At 36.7% G+C, this 15,673-nt stretch overlaps 1 protein-coding gene across 2 annotated transcripts in view; it reads left to right on the top strand.

The window, feature by feature from the left end:
• CAV1 (caveolin 1) overlaps nucleotides 1–12,675 on the top strand; it is a 36,079-nt gene extending 23,404 nt beyond the window's left edge. For both annotated transcript variants that reach the window (XM_046021522.1, XM_046021523.1), the window contains exon 3: nucleotides 10,447–12,675. In XM_046021522.1, the coding sequence (XP_045877478.1) occupies nucleotides 10,447–10,788 (342 nt within the window). In that variant the 3' untranslated portion in view covers nucleotides 10,789–12,675. The remainder of the gene's footprint in view (nucleotides 1–10,446) is intronic.
• Nucleotides 12,676–15,673: the final 2,998 nt, after the last annotated feature.

Raw genomic sequence — 15,673 nt, 5'->3', positions numbered from 1 at the left:
TGCTGCAAGAACACTGCAGTCTTTTCCCTCAGTGGTACTAATTTGGCCCAGTAAACACATGGGTATTTGCCCTTGCCCCTGAGAAAACGCACTGACATTAGGGCAAAGTTCCTATGTTCTGGTAACATTTAATTGTGCTAGTTCTCAACCCTCTCTACGCCCACACATTCATGCACATTTATTCTGTTGACTTCAAAAGCTACTTAACATGTTGGAAATATGTGTGAGAACAGTGAAGGGAGCTTGCAATTAGTCTAAACCTTTCTAGATGACTGGGTTTGGTACATATGTGAAAATTTTAGAAGTACGTATTTGATATTTTTAAATACACTTTTGTTTATACAGGGTTTAGAATCATGAAAATAAATCAGGATTTCTATTGCCAGTTAGTGTGTTTTCATAATAAATAAGTCATTCATCCTTGTCCAATAATACATATTTAATAGGTTTAAATTAGGAAAAACTTTTCAGAGGGAATTTCCATTCATTATCCACCAATATCCAGATGCCATCCAGCATATGAGGAGCTTCCAGAGAGAAGCAGGAAGCAAACCAGGGCTTCAAGGCCTGGAGGGAAAAGAGTAGCCTGGACAAAAAGGAGTTCTTACTAGATCCAAAGGTGCATAACTCTGATTTAGTCTTTTGCATGAGAATAGATAAGAAATCTTGTTAAAAATACAGATTCCACAGGTCCTGCCTCAGAGAATCTGATCTGAGAATAAAATGGGGCTGAGTTTTGCATTTTAACAAGTACCCTCCCCAGCTGATTCCTTTGCTACATGGTCCATTCTGAGAACCCCTAGGAACTGGGACCCCTGTGCTAGTTCACTCATAAGTATTAAGTGTTAGAGTCCATTTTTGGCAATGGGCCTTCTTTTTTTTTAATATTTTATTTATTTATTTGACAGACAGAGATTACAAGTAGTCAGAGAGGCAGGCAGAGAGAGAGGAAGAAGCAGGATCCCTGGTCAGCAGAGAGCCTGATGCGGGGCTCGATCCCAGGACCCTAAGATCATGACCTGAGCCGAAGGCAGAGGCTTTAACCCACTGAGTCACCCAGGCGCCCCGGTGATGGGCCTTCTATATGGAGCTGGCTCTTAGTCTTTGGTACATATTATAAATCCAAGCCACTTTAAGGTAAATGAATGATTGCACCATAAGTAGCCTAAAACTTTTCTAACATTCTGTTTCACATGAATTGAAGAAAGTTGAAAATCCTCTTTCTTTTTCATATATTTCTTAATTTTGCCCCAAGACTTAAGTCTAGGATATTTATTTTGTTGTTGTTGTTGTTTATATAAATTCAATTAACTAACATCTAATGTATTCTTAGTTTTCGAGGTAGAGGTCAGTGATTCATCAGTCTCATATAATACCCAGTGCTCATTACATCACATTCCCTTCTTAATGTCCATCACCCAGTCACCCCATCCCCTCACCTCCCTCCCCTCCAGCAACCTTCAGTTTGTTTCCTATGATTAAGAGTCTCTTATAGTTTGTCTCCCTCCCTGATTTCATCTTATTTTATTTTCTCTCCCTTTTCCTATGATCTTGTTTTGTTTCTCAAATTCCACATGTGAGTGAGACCATAATTGTCTTTCTCTGATTGATTTATTTCACTTAGCATAACACCCTCTAGTTCCATCCATATCATTGCAAATGGCAATATTTCATCCTTTTTGATGGCTAAGTAATATTCCATTATATACACAACACACCACTTCTTCTTTATCCATTCATCTGTTGATGGACATCTGGGCTCTTTCCTTAGTTTGACTATTGTGGACATTGCTGCTATAAAATTGGGGTGCACATGCCCCTTCAGATCACTACATTTGTATCTTTGGGGTAAATATCCAGTAGTACAATTGCTGGGTCATAGGGTCGCTCTATTTTCAATTTTTTTAGGAAACTCCATACTGTTTTCCAGAGTGGCTGCACCAGCTTGCATTCCCACCAACAGTGTAAGAGGGTTCCACTTTCTCGACATTTTCACTAACATCTGACATTTCCTGACTTAATAATTTTAGCCATCTGACTGGTGTGAGATAGTATCTCATGGTGATTTTGATTTGTATTTCCCTGATGCTGAGTGATGTTGAGCATTCTTTCATGTGTCTGTTGACCGTTTGTATGTCTTCTCTGGAGAAATGTCTGTTCGTGTCTTCTGCCCATTTCTTGATTGGATTATTTGTTCTTTGGATGTTGAGTTTAATAAGTTCTTTATAGATTTTGGATACTAGCCCTTTATCTGATAAGATATTTGCAAATGTCTTCTCCCATTCTTTTGGTTGTCTTTTGGTTTTGTCAACAGTTTTCTTTGCTGTGAGAAATAAAGTCCCAATAGTTCATTTGTGCCTTTGTTTCCCTTTTCTTTGGAGATATGTCCAGCAAGAAGTTGTTGTAGCTGAGGTCACAGAGGCTGCTGGCTGTGTTCTCCTCTAGGATTTTGATGGATTCCTGTCTCACACTGAGGTCTTTCATCCATTTTGAGTCTATTTTTGTGTATGATATAAGGAAATGGTCCAGTTTCATTTTTCTGCATGTGGATGTCCAATTTTCCCAAAACCATTTGTTGAAGAAACTATCTTTTTTCCATTGGATATTCTTTCCTGCTTTGTCAAAGATTAGTTGACCATAGATTTGAGGGTCCTATTCTGGGTTATCTATTCTATTCCACTGATCTATGTGTCTGTTTTTGTGCAGTCCTGATGATTATAGTTTTGTAATAGAGATAGACCAATATATTTATATACATTCACTGTATATAATTTTCTATAAATATGAGAATTGAATTATCTAACAGAGAAGAGGAATGAAATAGAACATAAGAAAAAAAACCTTGAAAAAAATACATTTTTTCAATACCTTGAAAAAAAAAAAGAAAAGAAGAAATGATAATCAAAATAAAGGTGGTTTGTTTGGGGATTGTTTTAATTATCCCTGGTGGCATTAAAAAATCACCCCAAAATTCAGTGGCCTATAACAACAAACATTTATTATCTTGTGGTATGTCAGAATTCCAAGTGTGACTTAGCTTAGTAGTTCTAGCTCAGGGCCTCTCAAGGCTGCAATCAAGGTATCAGAGCTGGAGTCACTTCAAGGCTCAACTGGGAAAGGACCTACTTCCAAGCACACTCACATGGCTGGTAGCAGAATTCTGTTCCTCCCAAGCTGTTGGACTATGGGCTTCAGTTTCTCAATGATTGCTGGCCAGTGGCCTCCCTCAGTTCCTTACACACAAACCTCTCCTTTAGGCAACTCACAACATGGCACTGGCTTCTAGCAGGGTAAGCAAATGTGAGAGTAAGAAAGGAAGCAAGGCAGATGCCATACTCTTTTGTAACCTAGTTTTGGAAGTGACACCCCATCACTCTTGCCATGTTTTATTATTTAGAACCACATCTCTAACTCCAGCCCATAGTGAAGGGGAGTGTATTACATGGGGCAAGAATACCAGGAAATAGAGGAGAAGGAATCACTGGGAGCCATCTTAGATGTTACTTATCACAAATATGTTTGTCTCTTTCATAGTTAATTTATCATCCTATTTATGCTTTACTGAAATTAAATGTTAATGTAAAGCAAACATTTTATGACACAGGTTAGGAGCCTATTCTGGGAATAGAGTATACTAGTGCTAAAAAGATACACTGAGGTTAGAAATTGAACTCAGATCTCTAAATATGGAGATATACAACTACTGTGTCAACCAACAGAAAAGACTACTAGTTACTGTATCACTTAGGAATGTTTTCTGCTGTAGGTAACTGAAAATCTGAATAGCTGTGGCTTAAAACTAAGTGTATATATGTGTTACCCAAGAAGCCCAGAGATGGCCAGCTACTGGCATTGTTTTTTTGTTTTTTTTTTTTTTAAAGATTTATTTATTTGACAGATAGAGATTACAAGTAGGCAGAGAGGCAGGCAGGGAGAGAGAGAGGAGGAGGAAGCAGGTTCTGCGCTAAGCAGAGAGCCTGATGCGGGGCTCGATCCCAGGACCCTGGGATCATGACCTGAGCTGAAGGCAGAGGCTTTAACCCGCTGAGCCACCCAGGCGCCCCGGCATTGTTTTTAATAGGCTGACAATGACAAAAGCAGTATCTTTTATATTCTTGGCCTTTAAAACATATCATGTCACCTCCTTGTCACATGATGACTTCCCTACATCAAGGCAATACATAATTTAAGCAGGATAAAAGGGCAAAGGGCCACATCAAGCACCTCTGTCTCTTTTCATAAGGAAGATAAAGTTTTCCTGGAAGTCTCCCATTTAGGGAGAACTGAGCCACATGTCTTCCTTAAACCATTCTCTTGCCAAGGAGACTGACACTATCCTAGCAAGTCTAAACCAACCTAACTTATCTGTGAGATCAAAGGATTATTTCCATTACCTGAATAAATCAGGATTCTGTGGATGTTGGGCAGACAACATACAGGGTTTCAGTAAACACCTTGTATATTGTTAGTTATGTGTTCTATATATCTAATACATTCAGAATTTCTACTAAGAGTCTAAAAAGATATTTCCACATATAAACAGAATATGCAAGCTTCATATTCTTTGAGATTCTAAATTTACTTTAAGTTTTCTTCTTCAGAAATAAAATGTCCAGATTTTAGGACAAAAAATGACCCTGAAAACAAACAAACAAACAAACAAAACCCCCAAAACAAAAACAAAACAAAAAAATGACCCTATATTTTATTAATCCTATGTACATATAAAAAATGTTTTAAATATGGTTATGACATACTTTTAACAAGATGAAACCTTCTTAGATTTATTACCTTAGTAAAGTATTATCAAAACACAAGACAGATTGCTTTTCTTGATGTCTGCCGCTAGATTTTTGTTGATTTATGTTTCTGAAATTATAGCATCATAAGTCAATGCTGCATAAAGGAATTTAATGTCATTTATAAAAATCTAGTAATATAAACTGTTGATTCCTTATAAAGGAATTTAATGTCATTTATAAAAACCTAGTAATATCAACAGTTGATTCCTTTCTATTAAGACATAGAAATATCACTGAAACACATTCATGCCTTTGATCTTGAGGTCTGCATAAGGATTCTTGCCAGAAGGACAACTTGTTCCATGGATTACAGAACAGAAAATCAGTTCTTGCAGATGTAGGTCAACCTCGTCTGAGGCATCTCATTTTAAGAAAATAAATGATACCTGCATCTCTTGGTTTCTGTTTTTGTTTTAAATCAAATATCTAATTCCTCTTCTGCTCCAAATCTAAGTGAGCAGATAAAGTTCCTGTCTAGGTAAGACATACTCATTAAGGAGTAAGAGGAATAAGTTCCTGAAGAAATGGGACTCCAGAGTGATAGTTTTAATGAGGGATAAATCAGCCAATGATGGATGTGAACAATGGACATACTGGGGATTGTCAGAGAGAGGCACCATCACTTATTCAGCAATAGCCCGATGGGACCTCTTGAGAGCAAGATGATGTTCAAGTTCCAATGCAAACCTCTCTGTCTTTTGCAGCAGCTACAGCAGCTAGACTGACAGGGGATGTGTAGCAGACAGGAGCAGAAGTAGAGTTCCTAAGCCTGAATTCTAATCCTGTGTCTGCCATACCTGGGAAAGTACCCTTGACCCAGTCATCTGACAACCTTGCTCATCAATTTCTAAGGATTCCTTTAGCTTTAAACATCTAAGAAAATGCTGAATCAACTGTGCTTTAGGTGATGGGGAATTCTGACATAACTCTATATGGAATGACTGATTATCTAGCAGAACTCTGTTGAGTTCAGTGCATTACCGATACATATCAAAATGTGCAATGAAGTTTTTTTTTAAAATATTCCTTCCTTTTTTTTTTTCTTCACCCCAGGTACATATTCAGAAATGTTCACATTCATACTGTAAAAAGGACATTTCTTCTAACTTCAAATAGAAATAACCTTCAAATGTGGTCCTATACACTATGGAGTATTATGCCTCTATCAGAAAAGATGAATACCCAACTTTTGTAGCAACATGGACAGGACTGGAAGAGATTATGCTGAGTGAAATAAGTCAAGCAGAGAGATTCAAGTATCATATGGTTTCACTTATTTGTGGAACATAACAAATAACATGGAGGACATGGGGAGATGGAGAGGAGAAGGGAGTTGAGGGAAATTGGAAGGGGAGGTGAACCATGAGAGACTATGGACTCTGAAAAATACCTGAGGGTCTAGAAGGGGCGGGGGGGGTGGGAGGTTGGGAGAACAAGGTGATGGGTATTAGTGAGGGCACATGTTGCATGGAGCACTGGGTGTGGTGCAAAAACAATGAGTACTGTTATGCTGAAAAGAAATTTAAAAAAAAAGAAAGAAAGAACCTTCGAGTCAATGCCTTAGAAGGTAATGAGAGACTTAGAGGAGACCTGGAGATATGAATGGGGTAAATGGAGAAGGGATATGGTAAGAAAAATATAAGTTCCTAGAGATACAGTATTGAGCACAGAGCTAGACCTAGGCCTGGGAATCAAGAAGTTAGAGTTCTAATTTCAGCTTTTCTGCTGGTTCATTTGGGATCTTGAGACTCTGGCCCATTTTAAATCTTCTGTGCCTCAGTTTCTTTATCTGCCAGTTAGAGTGAGAGTTCTTGGCTGAGTGCCCAGGATTGTGAGAACACACTGTGCAGGGCCAAGAAAATAAAATCAGTACCAAAATCCAAAACATCCTAGTTACTAGATGTCCTAACTTAAAATGGAAACACTATCAATAGTAATTCCTTTAATAATCAAAATGGGAATGTTTTAGGAAGCATATCTATGTGGGTCAGTCAAAATTAAGCAAGTATGACTATTATAGGAGTTTGTAACTCCAGGTATACAAAAACAAAATGAGCTCACACTTCAGGTTGAACAAGTTTCAGCTTTGCCACTTAACATTTGTGTAACTTTGAGCAATTTTTTAACTTCAAACACTACCCTCATCTATAAAATAGAAATGATGTCATGCATCTCAGAGAATTGTGGTGAAGATTGTTACAGAAGGAAATTAGTTCTTTTGAGCCATTGGTGCTTTGTGGTTGATAGTTTCTAGTAAAATTCCCAATTAAAAAGCTTAGTCACCCACAGCAAGGAATTTTTCTTTTTTTTTTATTTATTTTTTCCAGCATAACAGTATTCATTATTTTTGCACAACACCCAGTGCTGCAAGGAATTTTTAATGCTACTATATATTGAGCATTTACTATATTGTAATGCTCTATACCCATGTTAAGCACTTTACATAAATTATGTCCTATACTCTTCAGAAAAACCTATTACTATTACTGTTACAGAAATGGAAGTAGAAAGTAAGCTTTTTTTCTGGTTCCAATGTGTTTCCTTTACATGCCTTACTTTCTTTTGCTCAGCTGTATCTAACAGGCTGTACTTTTAGTAATCTCTAGCCATCTTAAATTTTCAGGACTAAAACAGCAACTAACTAACTGAATATATTTATGTAACATGTTATTTTCGTCATGTTGTTGTCCACCCCTAGAGACCTGCTCTAAATTTACTTGAAGGCAGTTAAGAATTTCCAATATGTTCGTTGAAAAAATACATTTATAGTTATGCTTAAAAAAATAAAGTTGTTATCAGGGAATCTCACCCACATCCATATGTCCATGGATCTTCATTAAGGACCAAATTGTATATATGATATACAAAACCTCATTGCAACATTGTCCTTAGAGACCATGTTTTGAGAATTCTTACGGTTACAAGAAAAATAAAATTCAGCAAATTCTTTTTTGTTAATATGGTTTTTAATTGTGAAATAGCAAAATTGTCTTGGAGAAAATTTGAAAAATATTTTTCTAAAGTGATGTGGTATTGAAGAAAGAGTCAGTATCTTTCAGATCAGATTCAAAACTCAAATCCATCTCTTATCTATCTGGACAATTTATTAACATTTCTGAACCTTGAATTTTTTGTATAAAGTAGGAATAATATATGAAGAGTTGATGTGAGTTAAATGAGAACAGTGTCTGATCATAATAGCAAGTCAACAAATGTTAGTAACTATCCCTCCCTAGGAAATGCATGTCAAGGCAGGCATAATTCACGTTCTGCTCTGTAAAGAGGTAGGAATACCCTAACTCCAATAATGTGCTCCCTGCCCTCTTTTGATAGTAGACTACCTTTACTTTTTAATAAAAGTGAGGTACCCTCTCCCATTGTGCACTCAGAATGAATGTTCCCATTAAAGGGCATTCATGGACCACGATTGCTCTTCTTTTGTCTGCTCTAGTGTATTACTTTTGGCTTCACCGAATATTTTTACAAAATAAGGTCATCTTAAAAAAAAACAACACTATTGGGTATCTTGAAATTGGATGAAGAAAAACCACAGGCTTTTATTCTTAATAGCTTTAGGAAAATATAGTGTCAGAACAAAACCCCATAGTGGACAATTAAGTAAAGTGCACAGAAATATCGTTAAAGGATTGATCTGACTTGCAACATATTTCATGCAACCTTTTAAAACACACAAGTAAATGTTTTTCTCTGAGTCTAGATCTAAATAGGCAAAGAAAAGAGTTGGAATGACAATAAATCTGTTTAAAAAATGAAGTTAATTATGTAAATGAAACATGTAAATGAAATTACAATCATCATGCAAATGAAACATAATAGCAGATATACCATTTTTACATATTACATTATTAAGGTATTGGACAATAGATCAAGAAACAGAATGTTCTAGAAAATAAACTTTAATTATTGGTAAGCATCATGTACTTTTTCCAAAAGAAGTTTCATTGTGTTGAATCAAAGGTGACTTCCTGGCACTGAGAAGCTCCACAGTCACCCAAGATCTCATTCTCTAATCCTGAGCTTGCCTGGATTCCTGATGATGTTGGCAGTCATCAACTTGTCTGGATTTCAAACTACATTAGATCACTTCATATAGCTGCCTTTGCCAAGCAGATGAGCGGGCTCTGTCCTACTGTTCTATTGGTAATTTTTTTAATCCTGTGCTTCAGTTGAGTTTGTATAAATTCTTCTAGAGAGATAAAAGCTCCTGCAAATTCATTGTTTAGGTAGCAGGTACTGCGGAAGAGAATGCTCTAGGGAAATGTGTCAAGTTTGCATTCTGGTCCCACCATTGCTGTTTGCTTCCTGTTAGCAAGTCACCTTCACCTCTCTGAACTTCTGTATCTTCTTTTGTAAGGGAATAACAACCCACCTTCTCAGATTGGTTTAAAACCCCAGATCATATAGAGTCAATGCATGTAGAAGCACTTGGTTACTGTTTGCTTTGTACTGCAAATTCATTTATTTGATTACTTCCTTATGGCCACCCAAAGGGACTACTACAGGATTCACTGGTGTGGACCACTGATATTTACATCTGTCTTCATTCAAAACTTTACTCTGCTTGTTTAATTCAAAAATAAAGCTCTCCCTTAACATGTTTTTAACTGCCTTCCTTTCTAACTTTCTTCTTGCTGTTAATGTCACCTCGGCTTTTCTTAGCTGGCAAATTAGAATCTCAAAGCTCATTTTAGGCTTTTCTCTCTCCCTAATCTTGAAGTAACCAAATCCTGTGGGGTCTTCCTTTAACATCCCTGAAATTCATTCTTTTATTTTCTTTTTCCTGGCCACAATTCCAGTTTGGGCCCAGCATCAAACTTGGGATATAACAACAGTCTCTGCCTTGAGTTTCTTTTCTCCAGCCTATACACTGCTGTCAAATTCATCTTGATAAATGATCACATTGAGTGTGGCTGCATTCCCCCACTCTACTGTCTTCAATAGATCTTCCACCGTATGCAAAATAAAATTGAGACTGGCTTCAATCAGTCTTACTAGCTGTGCCCACACAGGTCTCGCTGCCTGTGAGACTCACTGTATCACCCTTCCTTGTTCCTGGGATCTTGCTCACACCATTTCCAAAGTACCCTCTTCCTTCTTCTCAAATCATACCCCATTTTCCAAACCCTGCTCAAGTCCCACCACCCCATGAAGACTTCTTGAGTCCTCACAGCTCACAGTGATCTAATTTGCTGAAGAAAGTCTACCAATGGAGTGTTCGAAGAGTCAGCAATCAACTATGCACTAACTACCCCTCAACACTGTTTGTGTGGTTGTGTTGGAATACAATTAGCTTAGGTCATGTCATTTACATTTCACTGAGCGCCTCATCTACTTATCCATGTTGCCAGGTTTTACTTAAAGGCAGGAAGTTTAAAGAAACATGTGGAGAACATGTTAGAAATTCTCCTGGATTCCACCCCCAGAGATGCAGTAAGGAAGGTCCAGGTGAAGCCCAAATACCTGTTTCCAGCAAGTTCAGAGTGATGCTGATGCTGCTGAGTACTTTCAAGCATCTCACACAGAACCCATACATTAAAGTTAATATGTATTTATGGATACTCAGTAGTGTTTATTCCTCTTTTCTTCTATTGTAAGCTCACATTCTGTCCCTTCTTCCTTTTAGATTGATTTTGAAGATGTGATAGCAGAACCAGAAGGAACACACAGTTTTGATGGCATCTGGAAGGCCAGCTTCACCACCTTCACTGTGACAAAATACTGGTTTTACCGCTTGCTGTCTGCCCTCTTTGGCATCCCAATGGCACTCATCTGGGGCATTTACTTTGCCATTCTTTCTTTCCTGCACATCTGGGCAGTTGTACCGTGCATTAAGAGTTTCCTGATTGAGATTCAGTGCGTCAGCCGTGTGTATTCCATCTACGTCCACACCTTCTGTGACCCGTTCTTTGAGGCTGTTGGCAAAATATTCAGCAGTATTCGCATCAACATGCAGAAAGAAATATAAATGACATTTTAAGGATAGACGTGTACCTGATTCTTTTTTTTTTTTTCCTTTTAATTTTCTTGGTGCCAATTTCAAGTTTCAAGTTGCTGGTATAACAACAGTATATGAGTGAATTTTCTTGGTTCAGAACAAAGAAATCACTCAGTTTTCATAACCATTATTTGTGTCTTCTGAGCTATTTCATCTATATTTTTTTTTTGGTGGTCTTGATTTTTTAAACCCATTTAAAATTTTTTTCCTTACATTCTTATTTGCATGTGGACCATTGTTTTATTGGCTGAGATATGGATCTATTGTTGAAAGGTAACTTGATAGAAATATGAAGAACTGAGGAGGAAAAAAACAAAACAAACAACCTCAAGTGCCTATTCTAAAATGTTGATCATTTTATGGTAAGGGAAGAATTCCTGGCTAAGGCCATTAAGTGTACAGGTATGTGGGCAGGTTTTAAGCAAACTCTTCCCCCACCATCTGAAGCATTAATAGACTGTTGCTGTTCACTTTAATGATCCAACTGGATCTAGTGATTTTATCAAGTTAGAAAACATAATCTGCATTCACATGTTCCAACTAATGCCTTACACTTCTCGAAATTTTAACCTGTGATTCTTTCTGTGCCTGAATATTTGTTATATAGATAATGAGATCTAAGTGCCTTCCTGTTCTTCACATTTTCCTCTTCAAATAGGGTCCAACTCATCAACTTTCATTAGGTCCAGCAGCCTTCCTGAAGACCAAAATTAGAAAACCATTCTCCACGCTTCTTTCTAGCTCTCAGAAACAGAGTTGGATGAAGTTCACGTCTGCACTTGATCATGCAGCATCTTTATCTATATCAAGTATGGTGTACATCAGCCCCATGAAACAAATTAAGGTGGACAAATGGGACTGAGCCCTCTCCGGGCAGGCAGGAGTGGAAGCCAACTTTCCCTGCCTCTCATCAGCTGAATGAGGTCAGCATGTCTATTCAGCTTCGTTTATTTTCAAGAATAATCACGCTTTCCTGACTCCAAACTAATCCATCACTGGGGTGGTTTAGTGGCTGAACATTGTGTTCCCTTTTCAGCTGATCAGTGGGCCTCCGGGGAAGGGCTCATAAAATGGAGGCCATTGTGAGACTGTCAGAGTTGTTGCAAATGTGACCCCCTTCAAAGTAAAGCACTTGTAACTGTCTGTTATGCTGTGACACACAGCCCCTCCCCCTGCCAGGAGTTTTGGACCTAATCCAAGCATCACTTTGCTCAGAAAGAAGATGGGGAGGAGGCAGTAAAGAAAAAAAAAAAGATTGAGGTAATTTGCTGGAATAAATTCAAATTCTTCTGAACTCAAACTGAGGAATTTCACCTGTAAACCTGAGTCATACAGAAAGCTGCCTGGTACATCTAAAAGCTTTTTATTCCTCCTGCTCATATTAAGAGTCTGACCTTGGAGACATTACTTGTAACCTTCAGTTATATGCTTTTATTTTTATTTTCATACACCTATTGGAACTCTGCTTGATTTTATTTTTCATCTCTTCTAGATTTCCTGACACTTTATCAACCTGTTACCTACGTTTAAGTTTTGCATTTAAAACAGACACTGGCATGGACATAGTTTTACTTTTAAACTGTGTACATAACTGAAAATATAGTATATTTGCATACTTCTTAAGTGTAAAGATATTTTTATCTTTATATGAGGAAAATCACTTGGGAAATTGCTTTGTGATTCAATCTGTAAACTGTGTATCCCAAGACATGTCTGTTCTAGTCCCTCATGCAAATCAATTGCTGGTCCAAAAGATTGCTGAAATTTTATATGCTTACTGATATATTTTACACTTTTTTATCTTGCATGTCCTGTAAAGGTTACAACCCTGCACAATAAAAATGTTTAACAGTTCAACAGTCAGCTTCATTATTTTTCCCCAGAACTGGTGTGTATGTCAGTGCCTGTGTTTGTGTGTAGTAAGCAAGTACATAGTGTGTGTGCATATTTGTAGTATGGTTGTGGGAGGTAATGGTCTTACACTTGTCAGTTATTGCAAAGTGGGATTAGGTGGGATCTTTGTTCTAAGGCCATCACCATGCATGAGTTACCTCAGATAAAAGTTATAATTAATAAGAATTTATTTAACAGTTTACCCAATGCTTTATTTTTCATTTAAATTCCAGTAAGTTAATATACAATGGAGTATTAGTTTCAGGTGTATGACACAGTGATTCAACATTTGCATATAACACCCATTGTTAATCGCAACAAGTACACTCCTTAATCTCCATCACCTATGTAATCCATTTCCCCAACTACCCTATGTGCATCTAATTTGAGCCCCCAACAGCTTCGTGTGATGGATATTAATATTCTCATTTGGTAAGGGACACATCCAGGGGCTAATGCTTTGAAATTTGCAATGTCTTAACTGGGATTTTTTTTAAGAGGTGTATTTCAGTCACAGTTTATTTTTGGCCTTGGCTAAGTTTACATTCAGAACTTCTGAACTGGGGTTATAGAGAGAAGGAGAACCAATAAGAAATATACTGATTCTTCATATTTGAAAATATACTGGTATATATAAAGAATAATATTAAAAGCTATATAAAGACATATACATATAGATAAGGAGATTTATTTTAAGAAATCGGTTCACATGATTTATGGGGACTAACAAGTCTTGAGATATGCAGGGTGAGTTGACAAGCTGGAGACCCAAGAGAGTGTCAATGGTATATATAATTCCTGTCTTAAAGCTGCTGGCAAGCTCAAGACCCAGGAAAAGCTGATGTTTTAGCCCACGTCCAAAGGCAATAAAGAAACTAATGTCTCAGTTTGAAGGCAGTCTAACAGGAGGAATTCCCTCTTATGCAGAGAAGGATCAGCCTCTTAGTTTATTCAGTCCCTTCTAATGATTGGATAAGGCCCACCTATATAGGGGAGTGCAGTCTGCTTTACTTGTCTACCAATTTAAGTGAGATTCATCAAAAAACACCCACACAAAACTTCCCAGAATAATGTTTGACGAAATATCTGGGCATCTTGTGCTCAGTCAAATGAACACATAAAATTAACTATCACAGCTTCCAAACAAAATTTTTCAAAGGAGATCCTCTTCTAATCTCTCTGAAATTCCTTTCATGAAGTTTACAGAGTCTCTCTCTTAGTTGGGCTCTCAAGAAAGCACTGAGGCTATGTGTTTGGTAACCCAGTCTGGCATTTGTATTTGCCCAATAAATCTATTTCTAGTATATGAACTAGAAACATGTCTTTAACCATGGTAGCATGGGAAATACTGGCCAAAGTTATGCACCCAATTCAAGCAAAATTCATGATGTTACTTTAAAGAGGGATTATCTTTCTTTTGGCTTTATTATTTGAATTTCTAAATGAATGCATATTAACAAAATCAAGACTTTCCTTTTATATATTTTGGTTCAGTCACACACATGAAACAGTTCCATTTCTGGACATACAAATAACTACGTGGGTTCAGACAACTTTTATTCCATATTGGGAATAAGCAGCTTCACACTTCACACTTTCAGTAAGTGTTAGTTAAATAACAATATACTCTAACCTAATAGAGTAGAGCTCTGTCTGAATAGTTGACACATATCTTCTCTAATGTAAGCACTGATATTTATATGTTCCAGTTATAAATTAAAATCCATATTTATAAAACCTGGAAGAAAGTGGAGAGGTAGAGAAAAATACCTATACCATAACACAAAGAATAAAATCATAGAAGAAAACATCATGGCTGTGAATACATAAAAATGTTAAACTCCTATATATCAAAACAGTAGAAATAAATTTAAAACAATGATCAAGAGTGTCAAAAGAAAGTATGTGTATCTATATATGTTCATATATATATAAATTGCAAAGCATTATAGTACACTGAAAATATAGGGAAAACTCATGTCAAGAAAAAGATGAATATAGTAGAAAATAGGCAAAGATATGAAAAGATAATTCACAAAAAGAAATGCACAACATATCAAAACACTTATACTCATTAGTAATGATATAATAAAAATCAAAGCAATGAGATACTATTTTTGCCTGAGTTTGCAGTGATAAAAAATAATAATATCCAAGTTGATGAGGGTACAGAGAAGCAAGCACACTCATCCATTGCTTTGGCAAAAAGTTGATACAAGCTTTTTGGAAGACAATTAAATGTACATATGATTGATTCAACAACTTCACTTATGTAATAAAAATAACAGGGGGTGGGGAGAGGGCAGAAAGCTTGGGTGGCTCAGTCAGTTAAGCATCTGCCTTCAGCTCAGGTCATGATCTCAGGATCCTAAGATCAAATGCTGCCCAGTGGTGGGCTCCCTGCTCAGCATGGAGTCTGCTTCTCCCTCTTCCTCTGTTCCTTCTTCCCCCACCCCTCTCCGTTTGTGTGCTCTTTCTCGCTCACTTTCTTAAATAAATAAAAAATTTAAAAAAATAATGGAGATATACTAAGGGTCAATCACCATAAATATTCATTATTTGATTGTCAATAGTAGAGAATATTGGAAACAACATAAATAATCAGAAATAGGGAAGTGGTTAGGTAAATTATGGTATACTATTTAATAAGATACTGTTAGCTTTTAAATATTCTTATGTAATCAAATATTTAATGACATGGAAATATACTCATGATATAATATTAATTTAAAAAGTAAAGTTAAAAATTATATGTAAGATATACTACTTTATTCTCACTTTAAAAAATGGAGAGGAGAAGTCAAATAATTGTGTCATTTCTGAGTGCTTTATGGCATTATGTCATTTATACAAGATTTCAAAATGTATTGATGCTCTCACTTTGCAAAAGATTTCATTTTAATGAGTCACCAATTCACATAACTAATAAACATCTCGTTTAATCCAGGTGTGTCTGCCAACT

This window comes from Meles meles, chromosome 10 (assembly GCF_922984935.1).
Source record: "Meles meles chromosome 10, mMelMel3.1 paternal haplotype, whole genome shotgun sequence".
Lineage (NCBI taxonomy): Eukaryota > Metazoa > Chordata > Mammalia > Carnivora > Mustelidae > Meles > Meles meles.
This window is presented reverse-complemented; position numbering and strand designations above follow the sequence as displayed.